Raw genomic sequence first — 25,869 nt, 5'->3', positions numbered from 1 at the left:
TATCTAAGCCATTTTGAAAACATACAAAATCGGACTTCCAGATATGCTTCGAATTTGTCGTTAATTGGTAATAATTCTATCGACTTAAGGCTGTGAATTTATTCAACCACAGCTTGGTACGGATTATAATAATTTGTATTTTAAGTAAAAATCTTTCGATACTGAGAATCTTAAGCCAAAATACTTTTTTTTACGTCTTTCAGAAATTGAACACATAAAGGCCATTATATAATGCCAAAAACTTTTGATCGCTTGTATACATTTATAATTTATACTATTTATATTTAATGGTATACACCCACACGTGTTTTAATTAACTGAGCTTATTAATCAATGAGCGACGATCGGTGCAAATTAATATATAAATAATTGATAATTTTACGCTTTTTTAAAAACTAGTTCTGACTAGTTATTTTGTTCCTCGCTATAGAAAAAAAAAAAAATTTCTTTGAAATAATCAACATTTCAAAATATTGGGAAATCAATTTTTCAAATCGAATTCTCTTAATTTTAGTATTGACGTGAATTGTTAAGAAATTGAAAAATGAAATAGTTGACGTTCCTGACAATGAGGTTTCTTAGGTCTTTTTTTACTCGTAATTGTCAGCGAAAGGACATTTTTCATCGGGATGTCCAACGCACTCGATTACGGGATCATGACTACTGTCCCACATTCCGGGACCGCATTGTCTACAAAGGCCGGCCAATGTGCAGGGCAACCTATCAAGCTGTCTAAAATGATGCAGTAAACCTCGAGCTTTTCGAAGTATTACTATACCATCCATGTACATTGCTAATGAACTAAAGTGCAATAACATTTCATCGGTTCGCAAATCTTGAGCTATTACATCGTCTGCATAGACGCACATTATGGCCAAACAAAGGAACAAATGAAAATGATCCGTTAGATAATTGACCCAACATGCTTCCCACATGATCAATGCCATTTCTGTTGGAAATTCACGTTTTAGACATCTAAAAATAAATGTAAAATTATTTGCCGAATTTAAATATTCAGGATTTAAAAATAGCTAAAAAAAATTCACTTACAATAGAACCCAGCGATGGCAAAATAGCAATTCCAAAGCGTCAGTGTGTTTTTGAAGATGAGAATAAAAATCAGGAACCATTATTCGAATTAATTCTCTGAGGTAGCTCAAATTTCTATCCATATCAATATCGGTTGGTGTACAAACGGCAACTGATCTTTGCATTAAACCGGCAAAACACCAAAAAGCATCGATTTCGGAATTTAATTCCGCCAATAGCGGTGATAAGAGATCCGACATTCCTTGCGTATAACCAAGTGGTGCATTGTAAACAGCATAATTAAGAAGAATATTTCTAAAAAACAAACAATTTTGTTTAATTCTATTTTCGATTTTTTCAATGAAAATTTAAAATAAAATTAAACTCACTTCATCACTTCAATATTGGGATTATCTTCACCGGCGTAATATGGATTTGCTCGATCAGTTCTAACGACATCTTTTTCAACAATACAAACAACATTTCGCCAAAATCGTTCACGTTCCTCGGATCCCATATTGCGTCTTCGACGTTCAATTTCCTCGTACTCTTGATGTCTTATCGCGTCAATTTGTTCTCTATCCTCGTAAGTGCTTTGATAAGAATAACAGTGTAAGAGAAAAGGCCACACTAATTTTCTTAAGGCAGGCTCCAAACCACCGAAAAATATTCCTTTTCGAAGTGCCAAATCATCTTCCACTTGTCCTCTTTCATTTAATAAATCCTTCCAAGCCAGTGATGTTATCATTGGCACTTGGCCCTCTTCTGGATGAAGTTCATCTCGACTAACTTCTGGTCGACACACCATGAAATGTCTAATACAAACAATTTCAACAAATATTTATTTAATATAATTAATTTGAGAGTAATTAATTAATTCAATTTAATTAATTTGATTTAATTTAATTAATTTGAGAGTAATTAATTAATTTAATTAATTTGATTTAATTTAATTAATTTTATTTAATTTAATTAATTTGACAGTAATTTTTGAATTAAAATACCTGTAGGGAAGGATTTCTTCAGCCTCAGCGTCCAATCTGGGATAAAGAAGCTGATGCCATTGATGTAAAGTTGTTGCCAATCGATCGAGACCACCATGATGAAAATGTAGAATTTTATATTGACTTTCTCTGCTAGCGACTACAAGTTGTCCACTTGTGCAACCTGGATCGGCAAAAAATAAACGAAGAGATCTCATTTCACTAAGGTCGACGGAAAATCTTCTACAACGATGGGCTCTTCGTAGTGTTACAGGCGATGCTGTTGCACTTTCCGGAAATGTTAAATTATGCTGAAGAGCTAATAATTCTGGTGTTCTCATCCACGTTGGTATTTCTTCTGCACCAAAAAAAAAAAAAAAATTAATATCTTTTCCTAAATTTCAAATAATATTTTATACTCACCATCATTTGGTACAGTAACAAATAAACTGCAATTTGACGTGAGGGAGAGACTTCGACTCTTGATACTCGCATTGTCACTGTATAAAAATCGTGGTTCTTCATCGATAATTTTGCCATTTTGCTCCAATGATTCTTGAATTCGTTTTCCTGTGAAATTATCATTTTTCTCATCTTTCGAGTCAATTGATTCGGATGTCAATCTACTGAGACTGTTGGCGTTATTTTCCTCATTCACAATTGGACCTTCATTCACTTGTTTTGACGCTGTTTCTTCGTTCAAATCTTGACAATCCGAGACCTCTGATGTTTTTGGTGATGTTTCCAAATCCTCCTGATTATTTTTCAAATGATTCTCAACTTGCTGTAATGATTCCACAGGAGATGTTGAATTACCACCTGAACAAATACGTTCGCAATCTCCACAATTCACCTGTTCTTTCACCTTTAAAGAAGTAGGAATAATTTAATTTTTATTTTTTTTTATTTAAAGTAATAAATTTGATTGTATACCTCTAAACAAACGTCGACTCTCTCTTCCTCAACACCGGGAATTTGTGAAGGACTCGCATTTTTTTCACGATTTTTTATAATATTTTCAAGAGTAGTGGGATATTTTCGTAGTGTACTATTTGGAATCCAACTGAGATGTAGAGTTGGTACATTTGAATTTTTATTGATCTTACATGTCAGTGTCATATATCCAGGATGATGTACAATATCACAATGCTGTCTCATCAATGTTGGCGGATGAACACAGACATTGTTTTTACAAAAAAGTGCCTCTCCATCCTGGTACATCACCCGGCGAGAATCCTGACAACCATCACCAAGAATGTAACTGCTCGCCTTTCTCAGGATGTTTGGCAGAGGCATTTTACACAATAGCTCCAGTTTGACGTTTCACACGTGATTTTTTATCACGTTCTATTCATTATTGTTTCTTCATTTTTTAATTTTTCTTATTCCAGTAATAAATTGCAAAAAATTCTTAAGAGATGTCATCTCGTAGGATTAGAATTCACTAGCCTTTAAAAAAAAAAAAGTTATTTAATTTTATTTAAGGTTATCAAAATAAAGGAGAAAAATTTTCTTTTTATGTAGTGAAGTACATAAAGATTCAAAATCAACTGAGATCAAAAATTATTATTAAACATCAATGTAATTGGAAAATTAGAACTTTTCGACTATTTATAAATTGTGTAATTAGTGGTTAATGAAGTTTAAAGAGATTATAATGATAAAATTTAAAAAAAATAATTGAAACCATTTTTCTATTATCTCTAATCGTGATAGTGGTTGGCAAAAGAATAAATGAATATTAATGTCGTGACCTATTTGAATATGTTCTCGAGGTTAATAATGAGGAAATATCTTGACCGTTTTGAAATATTTTATCTAATGTTTGTTTATTCATTGTTAAAATTATAATTCATAATGATATTTTAAATAGGAATCGAATTTATTAATTAACATGAAACTCTAAGTGCGATTACTTAATTTCAAGTCATTTTTTCTTAATAATTATAGTAATTTTATTATTAATTTATTTATTATAACACTTATCATTAAATTTAATTTAAAAAAAAAATTCATTACTATGTCAACTATAGTTGTAAATCTATTTCCTTTTAAGATATCTTTATTTGCACGGAACCTGATTTTACCGGAAGCCGTATATATTTAAAAGTGTTTACTAGATATGAAACTTGAAATTTAAACTCGAAAAAAAGAATATCATTTTATAATTAAATTTTTTTATTAAATTTACTTTCTAATATAAATTTATTTTTCTAATTTCTTATTTGCAATTATTTCTAAATAAAAAATTTAAAAAAAAAATTTCTTTACTCACCGACTTTGCACCATATTGACCAAATTGTAGATTCCTTTTGAAATAATATTCTGAATGAAAAATTAACTTTTAATTTTTCAAAGTTAAGTGTTTTTCTCAAATTTCATGCTTTAAACAGCTGTTGAGTTTTTATTTTTTTGATTATGAATCAATAATGAAGAATTGTATTTTATAAACTTCATTTATATTTATTGTAATTTAAAGTCATCTTTGATTTTTTGTTTGATAATTAAAATTGAATTTTTAAGGCTCGTTTGTGCTTTTAATGTATTTAGTAAAATTGACGTAAAAATTGTTGTGACAACAGACCATAAGGAAAGCAGACTTGAGTATAGGATCAATATTTCCACCTGATCACTGTGACTGATCTCTTCTATATAAAGTCACCTATATTTAAACGTCAATATAATTTTTTTCTCACTATTTTCATTATTTCTCATTCACTGCTTTAGCTTTGTGTTTTAATTTAAAACTTTTCGTTTCAATTTGATTTTCCAGTAAATACTGATTTAATATTTTTACAAGTGTCGTTTACTACTTGATGCCAATTTCAGCACAGGCGCACACACATATTTCGTTTAGTCCGCATGTGCACTAAATTCACAAGACCCATTGTAAAGAGAAAAAAAATCATTTTAATTTTTAAAAAAAAATTCGAATTTTTGTATTAAAAATTAAATTCCTTTTTTTTAAAGTTAAAAAGAAGTAAATTTAATGTTAATTATATTATTAACAATTAGAATTGACTAACTATTTAATAAACATAAATTATTTTACTAAATATTTACTGATATAAAAATTTTAATAGTAAGAAATTATAAACTAAAAAATTTCTTTCTTTGAAATTAAAACATATTAACACTTATAAAAAAAAATAAAATTAAAAATGATTTTTTTTTTAATTTCCCATAAACTGTTAAAGAATCATCAACATTTTTCATATTCAAATGGAATCTTGTGTTCTTTACCAAGTACCAATGCTGCTTTTGGTCCACGTTTAATATACGTGATTGTTGAATAGGCAGAGAAATGAAAATCTTCTTGTAAATAGCCAAGCATTAATAAATGACCTATAATTGCTTCTCCAAATTCACGGGAAAATTTTGGAGTTGGAATACTTGAAACTCGTAATGCCACTGGTCCCTTATTAAACCATGAATCAATTAATTTCAATGGTGTGAGTCTTGTTTCCGATTGCGCTGCATTCATCATAATTTGATAAAGATATGAACAATAAGTACACACGTCAATTACTTGTTTTTCCCTTGGTTTTTTACAATGATCACACATTTCGTCACAATCTTTTTCGGTCCATTTCTCCTCGAAATGAGTTGCAATTAAACTTCTTCGACATGATGATTGATTGAGACAATAGGCTAACATTTTGTATAAATTCTCAAGACCCACTTTATCTTGAAATACCATTGGGCTTAATTTAAAAACGTCACTTAATTTAAAGAAAACAATACAGTGGGATCTTTTCCCATCGCGGCCAGCACGTCCACTTTCTTGATAAAAACTCTCCATTGATTTCGAAAGGCAATGATGAATGACGAATCGAACGTCAGGTTTGTCGATTCCTAGACCAAAAGCAATTGTTGCCACCACTGCTTGATATTCGCCATTTATCCATTTTGAATAAACTTTTGTTCTGAATTCCGGTTCGAGAATTGCATGATAGCAACCAACTTTTAATCCTCGAGCTCTCAAGTCTGTTGTTAACTGTTCCGCGTCTTTTATTGTAGTTGTGTAAATTATTCCACTTTTGCCTTCGAATCTATTTTTTAATAAATTTTCAATCATTCCAAGACACGCATCTTTCTCCGTTGGTTTCCTTCGAACTTCATAAAATAAATTTGGTCGATTAAAAGAGGAACGTAGTATTAAACATCCTTTAATTTCAAGCATTTTTTGAACATCAATAATTATTTTCGCCGGTGCTGTTGCAGTGAGTCCAAGTAGAGGAACAGTAGGGAACATTGATTTTAAAATTCCTAAGAATTTATAATCTGGTCTAAAATCGTGACCCCATTGACTACAGCAATGTACCTCATCAATTGCAAATCTATCGAGACGTTCCATTTCATAAGCCTTTTGTAATTTACTCATAAATCTATTTGATTTTGACATATATTCTGGAGTTACGTAAATTAATTTTAAATTCGATTTTGAATCTATGAGAGCAGTCATAATTTTATTTGTATTTTCTTTTCCCGCTTTGGCACTTAACATCATGGCATTAATTTTTTTTGCATGTAAACCGTGCAATTGATCCTCCATTAATGCAATCAACGGGGAAACAACTATTGTTATTCCTTTGCCAATAATAGCTGGCAATTGATAACACAAACTTTTACCACCACCTGTTGGCATAACTAAAATTACATCTTCGCCCGATAAAGTTGCATTTATAGTTGGCAATTGTAGTGGTCTAAAATTTTTTATTTTGAATACGTCATTTAAAGATTTTTTCAAATTTTTGGACCACTCGAAATTTTCCTGATCCCAATTTTTCTCGGCAAGGCATAAACTTTTTTTTAAAAGAGCATCGTCATGTAGTTTATTTTTTCGATTTATTAGAATTTGTTTTCGATCTTCTAATTTTTGTAATTCACTGTCAATTTGTTTTAATTCGTAATCAATTGCCCTTATTTCATCCTCTTCTGTGACTAAAAATAAAATTATTTTTATTTAAATTAATAAGTTTATTTTTAATTAGAACCAATTGTTTTTTTTAATTTTCTCAAAATATATTCGTTTTATTTTTCTCTATAAGGGTTTTTAGTTTGAGGTTATAAGAAGTTTGTAAATTATTATAAATACAAAAGCGTTATAAATATATATATATGTAAATAAATTCACTAATTACTAGTTAATATAGTAATATAATTATTAGTGTTAGATCTATATTAAAAGAGAGAAAATTATTCATAACACCAAACGCTATATGTAGACAATTCGTAAACAAATGAAAATCATTTACTTACTTTCGTAATAATCACTATTATTTGTTTTTGATTTTTTAGATGAACTGGCCATTTTAAATATAGACAATTTATCCACTTTTAAAATTATTCGAACATTTTACAAAGAATAAACAGAAATAAATACACCGCTTCGATCTCGTGGGACGCGCACAGGGACATAAACATAACCTCAAATAGTACTAAACAAATAAGAAACGCGCTGTCTGCTACAAGATCAGCTGATTGTATACAATCAACACTGTCCGCAGGCAAGTAACATATCCAAAGTCCATATTAACGCACAAATTATTTCTTCCAAAATCTTCTGCTTCCGATATATTTTTTGAAAGTGTTTTCATACTATGTTAAAAGCAGCCTTCAATAAATGTCCTACTTGGCTTGAAAATACAATTATATCTACATACTACAAGGGTAGATTATTATTGTACCATATTTTTTCGAAAAAAAAAACTATTTTTTAAAAATAGTATTGTTTAAAACTATAATTGATTTATTGAAATTTTTCAGCGAGAAGTTTAACGTCAAACGGTCGTAGATTTTTGCCTCAATTAATACAACAGAGTGACATGAAGGTTTTAATTCTTCCAGCTTTACAGGATAATTACATGTACCTCGTATGTATAAAATTTATTTTGCTTGTTTTAACTATTTTTTTTCTTTCGAAAAAATAAATATTCACAATAATAGAAATTGATTTGAATTTATTAATCTATAGATCATTGATGAGGTATCAAAGGAAGCAGCAATTGTAGATCCTGTTGATCCTGACACTGTTGTCTCGGCAGTTAAAGAACACAGTGTAAATTTAACAAAAGTTTTAACCACTCATCATCATTGGGATCATGCTGGGGGAAATGAGAAATTATTCAAAATGGTGAATAATCTTAAAGTTTATGGAGGAGATGAGAGAATCGGTGCACTTACAAATAAAGTGAAACACGGTGATAAAATTGACATTGGAAATTTAAATGTCAAATGTCTTTTTACTCCTTGTCATACGAGTGGTCACATTTGCTACTATGTCACTGGCGATGAAGAAGCTCCAGCTGTTTTTACTGGTAATGCGATCGATAATCAGAAAACAATAATTATTATTAATTTATATTTTAATTTTCAGGTGATACATTATTTGCGGGTGGTTGTGGAAGATTTTTCGAAGGAACTGCCGAACAAATGTATGAAGCACTTATCGAAATTTTAGGCAATTTACCCGAAGAAACGGTATTGTAATTTTATTTATCTTTAATATATATTATTGAAAAGAAAATATAATTGAATTTTCTTTTATTACAGAAAGTCTATTGTGGTCATGAATATACAGCTGCAAATTTAATGTTTGGTCAACATGTTGAGCCTGATAATGAAGCAATCAAGGAAAAAATTGAAAAAGTCAGCAATTTACGTAAAAATCAAATTCCATCTGTACCTAGTTCCATTGCTGAGGAGAAATTGACGAATCCTTTTATGAGGGTACAAGAAACGAGTGTCATGCAACATGCTAAAACAAATGATCCTATTGAAACAATGTCTGTCATACGCAAAGAGAAGGACAACTTTAAATGTTAGGTCATAAAATTACAATTATTACATTTATTTTTCTACTATATTATAGTTTTTAAGTACCTTTCTAATTTTAAATTCTGTTTCTAATTTAAAAGGTTATTAATTAAATAATAGTGGCTTTACACTTATATACAAAGACAATTTAATTATTAATTACGTATTTACAAATAATTTGTACATTAAGTTACATTTAGAGACATTTCGGTAGGCGTGTCTTCCGATTTTTTGTTATAAATCTGCATTTCAGCAACATATTTTTCCTTTGATCGTTCATACATATCGTAGTAAACCTAAAAGTTGTTGCTCATATTAATTGATAATTATTAGCTAGGAATTTAAATTGTTAGTGACAATAATTAAAATTTGCAATATAAGATAGAAGAGAATATTTTTTTTTACCTTTTTATCATCGGAACTGAGAGACTTCCACGTTGTCGCTAATTGTCTGGTCAATTCTTGTTTGCTAGGTTCTGGTTCTCCAGCTAATCTCTCCATAACTCTAGGCCTTTGCTCTTGACAAAATTGAAAGAAAGGATTCGCAGGTCTCTTTGGTGCGTTTGGATCAGCTTTGGTGCCTTTTCTTTTCGTTCCTTTTTTCGGTTTCTCCTCCTTGGTGTGGTTAACACTAGATTTAGAAGCCTTTTCTTGTTTTGGTGCAGCTTGCAAAATGCTATTCTCCTCGAGAACACCCATCGGTGCTTCCCTCCATCTATCACCATGCTGATCCAGTCGATTAATTAAAAATCTTTAAGAAAATATATTAAATTAGACAAATGAAGCATTATTCTTTCTTTTCACTTAAATCATAATGAGGGAATTAGAACTTATAAATTAAAAAATAAACGAAGCAAAATATTATTCACTAATTAAATTGTTTTGAATGCACTTAATTTTTCAGTTATAAATCATCTCGATTAAATATAAATTAAATTTATTTGAAAATTACACGAAAAACTTGTAATAATTTTAAAATTGAATTAAATGAATAAAAAAGTGAAATCGTTTGTTTATAGATATAATGTTAGTATACAAAACATAACCTAAAAAGCCATACTTTTTCTCTTTTCTTGTCCTCTTGAGAAGTTTTCTTACTCGCTGAATACGATAGACAAGTCTTTCATTATCCTAGAATAGAATGTGAAACAGAAAAAATCATGCAAATTATTGACAAAACAAGGCGTATTAAAAGTATTTGTTGATTTTTTTTTCCCTTGACATTTTTCAAGTATTGTGTTTAGAAAAATTTTATTCTCACCTGCTGTAAAGTCTCGCATCTGTCGAGTAGGAGTTGGTACTTTGTTTTATAAATATCAAATTCTGATGGTTCTGCTTCGTACTCTGACTCGTCCGACATTGCACTTTTAATTTTTAATTAAATAAATACATTATTTTTATCCATTTTTCTGTAAATTCAACAATGCACGCCATATAACGCTTTGACGCATCTTGTTTATATATAGTTTTTCCATTCAATGACAGATGGCAATGATGTTCCGTGAAATGAAATTTCTATTTTATCTACAATAATTCAAATTTGAATTTAATTATTTGTATTATTATTATTATTATTACTGCCATACAATGATTTTTTTTAATTTTCAATTTTATTACAATTAAGAAATAAAAATTAAGACTCAAAATTAAATGCAAATTTCAACTTTCTTTTGTTTACCAAACATATAGAACTTTATTGACGTATTTTGAATATGTTTTTAGATGAATAATACTTGTTTTTCAATGAAAAATTACGTCAAAGAAAAATCTATACGCAATGTAGCATTGGTGAGGGTAGTTTGAAAGCAGGCCAAAATAATGTAATTTCTATTACTATCTTTTTAACAGCATCTTATATTATTTATATATCTCATATATATGTTGTTGTTTTTTTTTTATAAAAAAATTTTTTGTTATATTTATCAATTGCATATTTCAAAATTTGTAATTTATTTAGAAAATTTGGGTTTAAATGCAATTTTTTATATTAAAAAAAAAGAATTGCATTTAAAAATAAAAATGATAACAAAAAATCGGTCAATTTATAAAGGAAGATAAAAAAAGAATTGAGATAAAGTATAAAAGCCGCATGGAGCAGACGACGCAACGGGAGGGTTGCGGAATTACGCATGCGTATTTTAGAAAAGCATAGTCAGTGTAAACTCACCCCTCGTTTTTTGGCTTTGTCGACCAAAACACACATATATGAGAGCTTGATTCTTTGCGCATAGTCCTCGACGTCCATCTTCGAAAATCTAGAATCTCTTTATAGTTATAATCATACAGTGTGGCAACACCTGAAAAAGAAGTTTTATAAATTCCATTTTCTTCTTGTGTAGCAAAACAAAAAAAAATCATTCCTAAGAAGTGATCTCAATTTTTTTTTTTGCGAAAGTAACGTTTTAAAAACTTCACTTTCGAATTGACCCTTATCTCGAAGTCTTTAATTGACCCCTCTCTAGTGTTGTCGTGATTCTAATTAAAGTTCGCACTCCCAGGCGAAGGCTACAGCGTCGTTTGGTGTGATTCGCGTGACCAAAAATTTACTTGGATTCAATTCACTTCCTTATTCTCACTCCAAACGCTTTTATATTTTATTGCTCTTATATATTTCCTCTATTGTATATCGTATTTTAACAAAGTAGTGTTCATATATATTTATCAGTCTGCAATTATTTTCACGACAATTTAACATGCAGTCCGTGGCAGTTTTTTAGCACCTGTTCAATAGTTGAGACCTTGCGGTGAGTGTGTTAATTATTAATTTCGTTAAAAATTGCCGTCAAACAATTTAGTGATAAGCAAAACCGGTAGTAGGAAAAATTTTCTTTCTTAACATAATCGATAATAAAAACCATTGAAATATTGTGCGTGCATCAGCTGATTTGCAAACACAAGTCTTTTATTATATTTTGAATTCATATGAGATAAAAATAGTGTCATACTTTATTTTTGAAAATTCTTTAAGTATGTATTATTTATTAATATAATTGTTTATCGTTTTTTTTAAATATTTATCTGATATAAAAATAATATAAGACGGCACGTTTCTTTAATATATATATATATATATATATTTATTTACGTGTTTTACATTCTTGCGTGCTTTAAGAAATTTTTTTTTTTTAATATAACTTGGAAACTTGAGGTTCAGAAATAGATTTATTATTGACTTTTTAGTATATGAGTAATTTGCCTTTTTTTCAGTGTAAAATAAAATCTGGATAAATTTTTTTTATAAATATATTAAATAAAAATTAGTTATTTAAAAATTTTTTTAAATATTTAATTTAAAAATTAATATTTTTATCTTATTTATGAAATAAAATTCTTTCATGCAAATTCGCACTCGATTTCCTGTATATATATACATTTAAAGTAACTTCTCTTTTGCAATAAACTTCGTCGGACAATAAGCTATTGTGTTTTGAGATTAAATGCGATTTAAATTAAAATGTAAAATATTATTCATAACTCAGTTTTTGTGTTGTTCGATCGTTATTTCCTTGTTATATTATTAATATTTTACACAGCTTTGAGGGCTTGTTTTAAGTATTTTTTTACTTCGTGGTCAAATGGAAAAACAAAATTTGAATCTTTGAATTTTATTTTTTTTTTATAAAAAAATATGCTAATATGCTGTTAAAAAATTAATTTAATCCTCTCATTTAATTTCATTCTATTTCAAATTTTAATTCACTATTTTAAAATTATATTTTTAAATTATTTTAAAAGGATCGGTAATAGTCATACGGCGTATTTACCTTATCTAATAGAAAGGAATAAAAGGCTACTTAGTTCTTGATATAGTTCAAAGTTAAGCTTGCGTCAGTGCTATTCAGACACTTACAATACTTTTTTTTTATTTCCTTATATGTAAATATATTCTAAGTTTCTTTTTTCTATTTATTTCAACAACTTTTAAATTAATATTAAAATTCCACGGCACATTATTTTTATAAATAATAAGTAAATAATTAATTTATTATTAATTTTATTAAATAATTATTATATTTTATTATTTATTTTTATTTATTGTTATTTATTATTATTTAATATTATTAATTATTAAAATTATATTTTTACATTCGATAAATACATTTGGAAAAATGATTGCTACGTTTGTAATTAACATATTATATTTATGTTTCATCTGAATGTTTATATAAAAAAATCAGTAAAATTCAACTTAATGACTGCTCTTATATAGTGTTTGACGAGATTCGAAAAGAGGTGCACACATGTAGAAAATTTGATTTCAACTATTCTCTTGATCTATTTTTTATTTTGTTTCGTTGAATATTATTTAAAAAAAAACTAACACTCGAAAGTACCTACATATATTATATATATATATGTGTAAGTCATGTGCTCTGCTAGGAGAACATTTATATCTGGTCATATTCAGTCGCGAGAGCTCTCTGCTCTTCTATCAGTATTAACGCGGCCAGCCTATCGTACACTTCTGTATTTATGTATTGTCAGTGTAAACATTCAAGCAAATGTGCAAAAATTATAATGACAATGTTTTAATTTAAATTTATATTTTTCTATATTAATATATAAATTTTCTTTTGCAAATAATAAACAAAAAATATAAGAAATTTTTTTTTTTCAATCGTTGAATGAATTTATTGAATAAAATAGGAATTTATTTTGTGACAAATAAGGAAATAACGAATATTTTGGAAAAAAAATGATTTTTTTGAACTTTCGGTGATTTGGAAATAAGATAATAATTAATTAAAGAGATAAAATATAGAAAAAAAAAGAACTGGATTAATGTGATCTCGTGGATTTGAAGAAAATATATTGGATGATTCTATAGTGAAACAGTGAAAGAAAAGAAGAAATTCAAGTAGATAGATCTATCAAAAGAAGAAGAAGAAGAAGAAAAAAAAGAAGTAAAGGACGTCTCGTGACCTCGACGTTAGGGAATCAAGATTGTAGCGACCACAGAACCTATTGATTGATGTGATTCTTATACCGACAAGTTGTTGCTAATTTTAAAGTGAGCGCTCAACAGTGCTACCACTTGAGATAAAGAAAACAGATGCAAAAAAAAAAATCAAAAGTGGCGCCAAAGGATTTTTTTTAAATTTAATACGATAAATTTCGTATAAAGAAAAAGGGCCCGTTAAACTTCAACTACAATTTATTTATCAGTCAATTTATTATAATAAATTGAAAGTATATATAAATGATAAAGTCAATGATTAATCATTCTCGCGAACAAGTGAAAGTGTTATCAATGATTGTTAGAACATCTGAATCGATTGAGACTATTTTGTTTCTTTATAGAGAGAAAAATCATCGTGACCACTTGATTATGGATAATAACGGAAGTATACGATTAGGTTAGTTTTTTCTTCTTTTTTTTTTTTTTTAATTTCAAAACGGTCATTGCTCTTTTGCAAGATAAATACATATTAATCTCATTTTTTAAAGTTTAAGAATCCACTTGAATTAACTGATAAGACACGTGTTATCTGTTTTTTTTTTAAATTTCATATTTAATAGAATCACGCTTATAATATTTGACTGGAATCTAATATTCAATTGAATTTTTTTTTTATCGATTATTTTGATTTTCTAATTTATTAATATTTCAACATCTGATTTATTTACATGATTTTCGATTTTTGTATTTATGATTATTATTATTCTGTTTATTTATGATTATTATTACTATTTTAATAACTTTGATTAATGTTATTAGAATTAGGTAGTAGATATAATTATTAATTAGACAAACACATTAGGCTAATTAGTTTCATAGAATGAAGTTACATTTTTTATTTTCTACTAATTACGAAGCAAGATATTGATTATTTATCTAATAACTATTTTGTAAAACAAATTATTTAATATTACAGAATCAATTTAAGAAATCCATTTTAAAAATTTAATTTAATAATTAAACGTGATTTTATTTTAAATTATAGTTCATTATTATATTTTTTTCTATTTCATTAAGTATTTAAAGCGGAAGTTCACGTACTCGAAAAATTTGTCTCTGTCTTATTCTCTATTTATAGAATTCATTGTCACGGTCAATCGCGTTTTTTTTTTCTTTTTAAAAATTCAAGTTTCGGTTAACTTAAATAATTAATGAATTCTTTTCTCGATCTTCACTTGTTTTTTTTTTCTCAAATAATACAAATTTCATTTTAAATGAAAATAATATAATGAAATTTAAATGAAATTCAATTTTAAATGTAAATTTCAAATATCGATTTCATTTATTTTGTTTTGTAAATATATAAAATGACAAAAAAAAATATGTGAAAGAGAAGAATGTTTTTTTTTCCACTAATTGACAATATACATATATATTGGGGGTGTATATGGTGATCGAAAGTTCAGTGGGTCAATCGTGTGGAATTTTGAAACAAACCGTCAGAAATGCAACATTATATATACATCGATAATCGATAAATCATCTGCTTGATGAATTTCAGGGTTTAGATGGATAATATATTCTGTCGCGAGTTACATTCATTGAACAATGATGGGAGTAAAAGAAAAAAAAAAAAAAAAAAAAAAAAGAGAGAGAGAGGTCGGTAAATTCTCGGTCAAACGCTATCAGAATTTTTCGCGATAACAATGTATAATAAATGATCGTAAAAATCCGACTGCAAATAGATTTTACGTTTGAGAAAGAGAGAGGGAGAGAGACATATTTTATTCTTCTTCTTATGAACAATGTTTCTGAAATGAATAACGAATATAAATTATTATTTTCAAAAATTATTAGACATTGAAAAATAAAAGTCTATTAAATTATATAATATGAACAAAATACACAATAGTTTTTGAGAAAATTCTTTTCAACTTTTTGATAATTCTCATATTAGAGATTCTATAAATAGTTTATGAAATATAATCCCCAATTGAAATTTAATGACAAATGAAAGAAAAGATAAGAAAATCATTTTTTAATTTTTTTGAAAAATCTAAAAGTAATTTTTATTAAAATTTTGAAAATTTTTAAAAGTATTTTTTTTTTTTAAATAAAATGTTTTTCTTTATTTTTCATTTATCGAATAGAACAATTGAAACGTTGCTAAACATATTTTATTTTTATTTATGTTATTTAAATTCCTTATTCATTTTTTTTTAGATTTTACTGATAGTATTATATATAAGCCTTGTCGTCCAACCATGTGCAAAATGAACTTATCTGTATTGTGAGTAATTCAAACAGTTTTTTTTTCCCTACATTTTTCATTGTTCTAATCGTTATCAATATTTCAGTTATATTTGTGATTAAATATTCTTATTTCACATTGAATATACGAAATATCAGTAATTTAACAAATTAAATGAAAATTTAATTTATTTAATTAAAATTTTAATTTTAATTTTTTAATTTTTAATTATTTTCTTTTAAATTTGATAAGATTTTTACTTTTTAAAGAAATTCTTCTTTTTACAGGAATACTTTTTGTTCAAAACTTTTTCCACGATAATATTTCCATTGCATATATATATACGAAATGTGGAAAGTACATAAAACATTTTTAAAAGGTGACATTAAGACAAATGGTTTTCAAAGACGTTATAAATATTTCTTCTTTTAAGAAAAACAATTCTTTTGATAAAAAAAAAAAAGTTTAGAAAATGGAAGAAAATCTGAAATTGATGGCACTATGCCAGAGTTGGAAAATTCAACTAAAAAACTTTTGTGTATTCATATATTTATACAAACACCTCGACCTGGTTAATTAATTAGTCTCCGAAAAGCTGAATTAATTTGCCACGTAAAAATTCCGTAGGAAGAGAGAAACTACATTTTAAAGTCTATTACAATAGAAAATTAACCTTTCATTTATATATTAATAATTTAAATTAATTATAATTATTTTTTATTAATTATAAATTACATATATTATTTATTCATAGTTCTTTGTTATTATTATTATATTAATTAAATTAATTAGAAATTAAAATTTCAGTTTTGAAAATTTAGAAAAATTGAAAAAAAATTCGTCAAAAAATTAATATGACCTTTAAAATGAATTTTATAAAATTGATCTTATCCTGCGCGTAAAATTTCGATTAATTATATTTTTTGGGTACAACTGAACTATGAGAAACACGTGAAGAAATTCTTATCATTATACTTTTGTGTAATCAAGAATGAACTTGTATTAATTTGAACTTAAAAAGTAAATCGTTAACTTCCTGTGCCCAATTATATATGACTCCAAATATAAGTGCGAGTAATAATTATTTTTATACTCATCATATATTATGAAATTAGACTTTTATTCCTCATATATATTTTCTCAAGCCACACATTGAAAATTTAGAAATTATTATATTTTCATTACATCTTATCTTGTACCTAAGTTATAACATCATTATTAAATTTATTCTTTCGAACTTAAATTTTCCACATTGTATATCTTATCCTCTCATATCGAATTTTTATTTATTTATTTATAGATTGATAATTTTTTAATTATCTCAAAAAAAAAAAGTTGGACAATTTTATTGGGTTACTGGTACAAATTAATTAGATAATGAGAATTCATCAGATAAGATTTTTAGAAAATGAAAAAAAAAAATTTTTAATTCTTATTTTTTTAATTTTTAATAAAAAGGAAGTCTAGTTTTTATTATATGGATAATATAATAAAATTAGCCTTTCCTTTTTATGTCTCTTGTAAAAAATAAGATTAAATTTCGTCTCTTCTTTGTTTGGTAATAATTTGAGATTTTTTTTTTTATTCTTATCTATGTTGTCCTAGATTTTATTTTATTGAGCACGATATTGCGAGAGATAAAGAATGCGGTAAAGATTTTTAGCATTAAATAGAAGATTTATTAATTTTTTTTTATAAGTATTTTTATATTAAAAAAAAATTTGAATAAATTATTTTTAAAATTTTAATTTAATAATTTTTTATAAATTTTATTTATACGAAAAAACAATGGATTTAAATTACAATTGATAAATAAAAATAATAATAGTAATTAGAAATTATTTTTTTTAGTAAAAAAAATTCATATATTGTAAAATTAAGACATTGAGTTTGTGTATAGAAAGAGATAGAACTAGTACGTACCACTTTATGTCCTTAAATTGATAGCAACTCATATACAATGAACTTTATTTATATAATCGCTGCTGTACTTAACTCGAGTTGCTTCTATACTGGTTATAAGATACATATGCAGGAAATCTTGGATATTAGTCGTCAAAGAAAATGGGATACTGGCTTTTTGGGTCGTTTAAAAATTAAATTATTGATCACGAAACATTATAAAAAATTGAAGGAATTTATATTTTCCTTTCATTCACAAAACTGGTTTCCTTGAAAAAAAAAAAAAAAAAATTTATTTAAAAAATTCCACTTTAGAAATTAGCCGAAAGTTTTGAACGTTCATATGAAGGAAATATTTTTTTCAATCTATAAATTATTAAAAATTATAATGACCATGTAAAATAAAACAGTAAATTAAACAATTATTAAATTAATAATTTCTTTTTTGATATTTTGAACAATATTTTGTAATAAAATTCGTACTTAAAGAAGTTGCAAAAAAAATTTCTTTCATATAAACGTTCAAAACTTTTCGCTCATCTTTTGAAAATAATAATGACTTGTACACTTTGTGAATTATTTAACATCATTTTCGTCGTGTCTATTATTTTTTATAAAAAAAAAATAATGACTACTTGAAAATTAGACGAGAGTTAAGAAATCCGTATTTTTTGTAATTATACGAAAAATGGTTTTTTTTAAAGAAAAAATATTTTTATAAATTTAATTATAATTTTTAAAAAGATATTTTTAAATTATTTTTATAAATTTAATTATAATTTTTAAAAAGATATTTTTAAATTGTTATTTTAAATTTAATTATAATTTTTAAATTATTTTTAAATTATTATTTTAAATTTAATTATAATTTTTAAATTATTTTTAAATTATTATTTTAAATTTAATAATAAAGAAAAAGATACAAAAAATTTTTTGAATTTTATTATTTTTAAATTAATTATAACTTAAAAAAAAATTTTTTTTTTATATGAATTTGGGTGATTATTTATTTATCTAATTGAAATAATTGAATTTTTAGTGTAAACCGAAAGAGCTGAAGTAGAACCGTTCGCCGCATGGGTGCCTGGGTTAGTGATCGTGTCGTGGTGGAGGAGGAGGTGGTCCTGAGAGTCCAGGATACGTGGAAGTGGACAACGACAACAATCCTGGGTACCATCTGCGATGGTGGCGGCGGCCAACACGAGACCAGGTCTTCCTTGTCCCTGTTACCGCTTCGTCGTCAATTTACTCGACAGCTTTATGAGTGGCCAATTACACCTTTATTTAAATCAAGGACGAAACTAGTCAATTTTTAAGTTTACAAATTTTGTGATTTGTGTGATAAAAAAAAAAAATATATATATATAAATATATATATAAGTATCAAGAGAAAGAAAACAAAGCCAAAGAGAAAAATCGAAATTTCGCGTGTGAAATAAATTTTTTTTTTATTTTTTTTCTCAAAAAAAAAAAAAGAGGATCACAATGGCCGAATGGAAATTCTTTAATGGAGAGAAAACAAATCCAATATTGACGGAGGATAATGATGACGATGATGATGATGATGAATCGGTGAAATTAAAAAATTCTATTCAACTTGAACATTGTGGACAATTGGAGGATGGTCAAGAAAAAATAATTGATGAAAAGGAACAATTTATTGAAATTGTAAACGATCAATTGGAATCGGGTTTGAAAATTCGTATTGAAGCGCGAGAGGAATTAAAAAAGGATTCACCAAAACGACCCGAGAGTCTTTATAAAGAAGATTCATTGAAAAATGTTTTTGGTAATACAATATTTGGATCATCATCACCACCACGTCTTCTTGTGGCAAATAATCTTACTCTTAATGAAAAGAGTACAGAGAAATTGGTTAATGGAAAATCGCCTAAAGATGAGAAACAAGTACTTCATGTTCAATTTAATAAGGATTCGAAAATAAAAAATCAGAATCAAAAATTAAATCAAAAGGCGAATCTTTCGATATCAACATCAAGTTCAAGTAGTTCGGAGGATAATTCAAGTTTAGAAAATTTTTCCGAACCAAGACCACCTGATGGAGGATGGGGTTGGGTTATTGTTATGGCATCATTTATGGTGAATTTAATAGCCGATGGTATTACATTTTCATTTGGTGTAATATTTGTGGAATTTGTTAAATATTTTGGTGAGGGTAAATCAAAAACAGCTTGGATTGGCAGTTTGTTTATGGCAATGCCATTACTTTCGGGACCAATTGCAAGTTTTTTAACTGATCGTTATGGTTGTCGTAAAGTTTCAATAGTTGGTAGTATATTGGCAACAACTGGCTTTGTCATTAGTTCATTTGCCAATTCAATGTGGATTATTATTTTAACATTTGGCATTATTTCTGGTTTTGGATTGTCATTATGTTTTGTTGCCGCCGTTGTTATTGTTGCTTATTATTTTGATAAAAAACGATCATTTGCCACTGGATTATCAGTTTGTGGAAGTGGAATTGGAACTTTTATATTTGCACCAGTAACACAGTATCTACTCGCTGAATATGGATGGCGTGGTACGACATTAATTCTTGCGGGATTATTTTTAAATCTCGCTGTATGCGGTTGTTTAATGAGAGATTTAGAATGGACGACAACAAGAGCAAAGGCAAAAACTGAGGAGAGACGGAAAAATCGTGAGAAAAAAAGAACAAAAATACAAAGTTCAAGTGCCGATTCATTTTCGGCGAGTAGTTCAGCGAATACAACAACACAAACACCGCATGGTGATGCAAAACGTGGTTTTGCATCGGCAAATGCAATGATTATTGAAAATTTACGTGTTCAAGACGATGAGGATGGGGGTAAATTATTTTCGAGTTTAGTGAATTTACCAACATTTGTGAAAAATGGGGAAAAAGTGCCACTGGAGGTACTTGAATTATTGAGTACGAGAAAAAATGTTTATAATGTTTTATTACAAAATTATCCAAGTCTATTGATATCATCGAGAAGTTTCAGTGATTCAGGAGCGTTACACGATCAATTGACTATTCCTTCGGCGAGATTTGTACATCCATTGGTTGATCTCAATAAGGAGAAAAATGGTGATGATGAGAAAAATTATCGACAAAATAGTGATGCAGCATATTTATGGTGGTTGAAAAAAATTAACAACGAGAGTCCATTAAGACGTTCAAATAGTTTACAACATCAGAAGAGAGTACCAACTGCTTATTTAAAGGATATACGAGTGCATAGACATAGTTTAACGTATAGAGGAGCTATGCTTAATATCAATAGATATCGATTAAGGGCATCGAGTTGTCCTGATATTTATCGTAATTCAATGACAACAATTGCTAAAACAAAAATTGTTTGGTACGCTGGTCTTTGGGAATTTTGGGATTTGCTTGTTGATATGTTGGATTTTTCACATTTTAGTGATTCAAGATTTTTGCTATTTTCCATCAGCAATTTTCTATTGCATTTCTGGTACGATGTGCCTTATGTATATCTCACCGATAATGCCATTGAAATGGGCTTCAGTGAAAAACAGGCGTCCATTCTTATCTCAGTTATTGGCATCACTAATATGGTTGGAGAGGTGAGAATAATATTATTTCAAAAATAGAAGAATTCACTAATCTTATTTTTACCTAATCGAATTGATTGTCGGGGGAAACTTTTTTTTTTAAACTCATTTTGTTTAATCCCCGTTGTGTAAGACGAAACCTTATAATTTAGATATATTATCTATATTTTTTGTATTATTTCGTAATATTTTCTTTTTTCAATCGAAAAATTGTAATAGAAAATAATTTTCCGTTTGAAATTAAAATAAATTAAGTAGACGGGAGATTTTTTTTTGTTTTTTTTTTCAATCAGACATTGATCTGTTTACAAAGGATAGAGGCTTAGACTTCCAGAAGGCAAGAGTGCGATTCATCGAGGTCGATCCTGACGTCGTCTCGCCTCTGATCCTATAATAGGCAATTTCATTATTCCAAGCGGATCGTTAATTTGGGTCAAACTATTGAAAGACTTGTATAAGAAATATTATTTTTTTCCCCATTGAAACGATTTTTTTTGGCAAAATATAGAAAATTTTTTGTTTCGAATTTTAATGTAATTTGTTTGTTTTTAGATTTTCCTTGGCTGGGCTGGTGATCGAGCATGGGTGAATGCCTCAATGGTGTATGCGATCTGCATGTTTCTATGCGGTACTGTAACGGCGATGATTCCCTTAGCGGTCAACAACTATTCTGCACTATGTGCAATTTCCGGTGCCTTTGGACTTTTCATCGCTGCAAACTACAGTCTCACTAGTATTATTCTCGTTGAAGCCATCACCCTGGAGAGATTCACTAATGCTTACGGTCTTCTCTTACTTGTTCAGGGCATCGGAAATCTCATGGGACCTCCACTTGCTGGTAAAATTTTCAGCAAACAAAATAATTATTTTTTTTCTATTAATAAATTCAAAAAAAAAAAATCTAATTAATGTTAATTAATAAAGTTTTACTAAATGATAATTTAGTCGTAAATTTACAAATGACTCAAATCATTTTTCATTGCATTTAATAGTATACATATACATACAGTAGGATAATCTGGGTATTGATTTCAAATCAAGTGAGCTTCCTTTACACGCGAGACCTCTACGAGAATTTGCTACCACGTGCAGATATAATAAAATTCTCTAGCAACTCGTCAATAAAAGGTCGGAGCTAGTAGGATCAATTATTATATTATTGTACCACCCAATGGAAATTGGAGCCGAGTCTTTCCATCTTTAATGGGTTCCAGATTATTCCACATTTCTAAAGCCCATATTATTATTATTGAGATTCAATCGAGCTTGTCTTTGAAAGCCAATTATTCTCACTCCCGCATAGATTTAAATTAATTTATTACCCATTTTAGTTTTCTATATATGTATATATACTTCCCGTTCATTTATACGATTTATCATTAAAATTAAAATTGTACAATTAAAAATTATTAAAATAATATTTATTGTTGAATAATTTTTTTTTCTATTTTTCTTTTAGGCTGGCTGTATGACATCACAGGATCTTACGATTGGTCCTTTTATTTGGCAGGATTTTTCATAGCTCTCAGTGGAACAATGCTAATGGTTATGCCACTGTTAGATATGTTTCGCAGATGCAGCTGTACAAAACGAAAAAATAAAACAGGACAATTTTCCGATATCAACAGTGTTTGAAATATAATATAAATAATAAGGAATGATTCTAAGAATTGAAAGATATATATAAGCGACAACCAATATATATATATATAACACTTCCAAGCAGGAATTGCGAAGCGTCTTGTGTATTTCAAGGACGATTGAAAATCGTCTTAGCAATATTAATATTTTTTTTCATTTCTTTTTTCTATAAACATCGAGTCCATAATTTTGTCAAAATGGAATTTCTTCCTTAGACAAAAAAAGTTAGTTAATAAGTAAAAAAAAAAACCGACGATAATAATTACACAATTTTTTAATACTTCGCTATATATAATATAAATATAAAAACGTCGGGATATTCTTTTTTATAGTGAGAAACAAAAATATAGCACACCTGTAGGTTGCTAAAACGACCTTTTTCAAACGTTTGCCTGCCTCGAAATTCCTTTTGTAAAAAAAACCAAAATGAAGGGACAATTTTTCGTCTCATGACGAAAATATTTGCGACAACGTAATTTATTATCACTTCGAGTGTGAAATTCGAACTTTGCGATATAGAAATATGCAAAAAATTAGAACGAGAAGCTTTCTGTAGTTTCAATATTGAGTGACTCGATTTTTTTTTTCATATTCTATTGTCACAATAATGTTCGTGGAAATTAAGATTATTATAATGAAAATAATAATAATGATACAGATTTTTCGAGTCACTTTCAAATATATAATAACGAGTTCCGAATCTCAGGATGTTTTTCGTTACCACAAATTTATATTAGAGTGGTGGCATCCTCGAAGTTTATAAAGTATTCTCTTAGGTTTTTTGCTGTTAAATTTTTTCCTCGTTGTGCTTTATGAGAAAATTTGAAAAACTATTTAAAAAAAAGACAATAGAATCAGAGTATTTAAAATAACTTTAATAACAATTTCCAATTTTAACAAGCCTTTGGGCTTCATATATTAATACTATTTTAAAAAATCAATTTTTTCCTTCATGAAACTGAAACTAGCGATTTTTTTAAATTTTAATTTAAATTCAACAATTTTTAAACTAATTTTTATTTTGGATTTTAAGATTTTGTATAATTTTAATCCAATTATTGATTTACAATTTTAAATTAATGGCAGCTAGTTTTAGTTTCATTTTTTTTTCTATTTTCTCTTTAAATAACTTTTATAAGTCCTTTTTATATTACAAAGATTTGCATTAATTTTCCTTGTCACTTATGTCGATTAAACTTCGAAATCGAGTCTGTTGATTAAATACAAAAATTTAAACATTATTAAAATATATAAGAATTGTTTTAAAACCATTGGAAGAAAATAATGACAGACTCGATGACACTAATATAATTACAAGACACTTGCAAATATATTTGAAACGTTATAAAAATAAAACAAACAAAAAATTGTGTGTACATAGGAGTTCTTGTATGCATAGCTTTTCTGTGATGATACGAAACTACATCAATTTTATCCATTTTTGCCGATAGAATTTTAAACCATTCAATCTAAATAGCTGCAGAATGATATATTTAATTTAATTAAATTTTCAAATTCAAATTATGTTTTTTGAATCAGAAAATCTTGATTAAAATATTTTTATAAGGAAATTTCTTAATTTTTAATTTATTGTCATTAATTTTATTTTTTAATAAAAATTCATCTTGCAGCGAATTTAGAAAATTGAGTGATGAGCGGCCTTGAAGGCATCTATATAAAATATAAAAAAAAGGAATATTTTATTAAAAAAAAATAGTAACTCGAAATTTTTCGGGTATACGAGTTTAATATATTAAAATAGCGAAAGCGATTATGAATTTTGAGAAAAGTGAACGAGAAAAAAAAATGGCACATTATAAATATATATAAATAAAATGGCCATTGGAATGTGACAAAAAAAAGGAGTTTATTATCTCTAGGATAATTAGATTTCCTTATAAAATTAAAAATGAGTAATCAGAGTCGTTCACAATTTTCTCTTAAGTTTTTTGTAAATATAGAGAATTAAAATATTTATATATAAAGTTTATAATACTAATTTTTTTTTTTGTTTTTATATAAAACAATTTTTTCGCCTGAGAATTGTGATATAATTATATCGTAAAATTGCTTGAATATGAATCACAATAAAAAAGAATTATCACAATTGTTGTAATTCATATTCATTCTTACTGTATATATATATATGGGAATTGAAAATAATTTCTTTATGAATTGCATTTTGATTTATAAATATTATTTTTAGAATTTTTCATTTAGTAAAAAAAAAAAAAAACAAAACGACTCTGAAAAATGTAATTCCCAAATTATTTACACCTCTGCAGTGCCTGCGAGTTTATGTGTGAATTATTTTCGCACTAATAGTGCAGGCGCGACGTCTCACTAGACTACGATTTAAAAAAAAAAGAAGGACGTGCGTACCTTTGTTTTAAGACTTCTTTTTAGATAAAAACTTAGAAAAAAAATCCATTTTCGAATTATATACATTACAATACATAGACATGCCCATACATTCGTATTACATAAATCTTATAAATATGTATAATACAAAAAAAAAGCAAACAAATATATTATATGAAAAATCCTATTTCAATTAAAATAAAATCGAGAAGAGTAATTATCGTTGTTAATTTATTATAATGAGATTGAGAATTTCAGTTGCAATAAAAAGTTTCATAAATCATAAAATGATTTATTGTTTATCATTAAAAAAGTAAGTGTGTCTCGTTCGAATTTTTGAAAATCGAAATTGTTATTAAAAAAAAAAGAATTTGCTTTTTCCTCTTTTGTTCCATGAAAATTAGTTTTTAGATAGACAAACA

General features: G+C 27.2%; 5 protein-coding genes across 7 annotated transcripts; 2 read left to right on the top strand and 3 right to left on the bottom strand.

The window, feature by feature from the left end:
* Positions 1 to 65: 65 nt before the first annotated feature.
* On the bottom strand, positions 66 to 5,200 carry LOC127281721 (TBC1 domain family member 16). Its single transcript, XM_051305587.1, has 7 exons — positions 4,288 to 5,200; positions 2,946 to 3,461; positions 2,436 to 2,877; positions 2,034 to 2,370; positions 1,419 to 1,844; positions 1,051 to 1,344; positions 66 to 975 (listed from the first exon to the last, which is right to left on the bottom strand). Exons 2-7 carry the CDS (start codon positions 3,306 to 3,308, stop codon positions 591 to 593), a joined length of 2,247 nt encoding a protein of 748 aa, XP_051161544.1. The 5' UTR covers positions 3,309 to 3,461; positions 4,288 to 5,200; the 3' UTR covers positions 66 to 590.
* A 14-nt stretch (positions 5,201 to 5,214) lies between these two features.
* LOC127281895 (ATP-dependent DNA helicase Q1-like) lies at positions 5,215 to 6,660 on the bottom strand. Its single transcript, XM_051305869.1, has one exon. The coding sequence runs from the start codon at positions 6,658 to 6,660 to the stop codon at positions 5,215 to 5,217; it is 1,446 nt and encodes a 481-aa protein (XP_051161826.1).
* Positions 6,661 to 7,342: 682 nt separating this feature from the next.
* On the top strand, positions 7,343 to 8,978 carry LOC127281729 (hydroxyacylglutathione hydrolase, mitochondrial). 2 transcript variants are annotated; one of them, XM_051305603.1, is made up of 5 exons: positions 7,343 to 7,522; positions 7,782 to 7,888; positions 7,990 to 8,332; positions 8,392 to 8,495; positions 8,568 to 8,978. In XM_051305603.1, exons 2-5 carry the CDS (start codon positions 7,841 to 7,843, stop codon positions 8,838 to 8,840), a joined length of 768 nt encoding a protein of 255 aa, XP_051161560.1. In that variant the 5' UTR covers positions 7,343 to 7,522; positions 7,782 to 7,840; the 3' UTR covers positions 8,841 to 8,978. The 2 variants fall into 2 exon arrangements, with proteins under 2 accessions (XP_051161560.1, XP_051161559.1); XM_051305602.1 differs by lacking the exon at positions 7,343 to 7,522 and adding an exon at positions 7,529 to 7,685.
* Positions 8,956 to 10,303, bottom strand: LOC127281730 (uncharacterized). Its single transcript, XM_051305604.1, has 4 exons — positions 10,093 to 10,303; positions 9,892 to 9,962; positions 9,237 to 9,582; positions 8,956 to 9,127 (listed from the first exon to the last, which is right to left on the bottom strand). Exons 1-4 carry the CDS (start codon positions 10,189 to 10,191, stop codon positions 9,017 to 9,019), a joined length of 627 nt encoding a protein of 208 aa, XP_051161561.1. The 5' UTR covers positions 10,192 to 10,303; the 3' UTR covers positions 8,956 to 9,016.
* Positions 10,304 to 10,998: 695 nt separating this feature from the next.
* On the top strand, positions 10,999 to 25,664 carry LOC127281720 (uncharacterized). Of its 2 annotated transcripts, none has more exons than XM_051305585.1 (4): positions 10,999 to 11,575; positions 18,924 to 21,457; positions 21,998 to 22,283; positions 22,905 to 25,664. In XM_051305585.1, the coding sequence occupies exons 2-4, from the start codon at positions 19,370 to 19,372 to the stop codon at positions 23,078 to 23,080; spliced, it is 2,550 nt and encodes an 849-aa protein (XP_051161542.1). In that variant the 5' UTR covers positions 10,999 to 11,575; positions 18,924 to 19,369; the 3' UTR covers positions 23,081 to 25,664. The 2 variants fall into 2 exon arrangements, with proteins under 2 accessions (XP_051161542.1, XP_051161543.1); XM_051305586.1 differs by lacking the exon at positions 10,999 to 11,575 and adding an exon at positions 13,258 to 14,188.
* Positions 25,665 to 25,869: the final 205 nt, after the last annotated feature.

This window comes from Leptopilina boulardi, unplaced genomic scaffold (genome assembly GCF_019393585.1).
Source record: "Leptopilina boulardi isolate dan_hultmark-lab unplaced genomic scaffold, ZJU_Lbou_2.1 LbouV2_278, whole genome shotgun sequence".
NCBI classification, from domain to species: domain Eukaryota; kingdom Metazoa; phylum Arthropoda; class Insecta; order Hymenoptera; family Figitidae; genus Leptopilina; species Leptopilina boulardi.
This window is presented reverse-complemented; position numbering and strand designations above follow the sequence as displayed.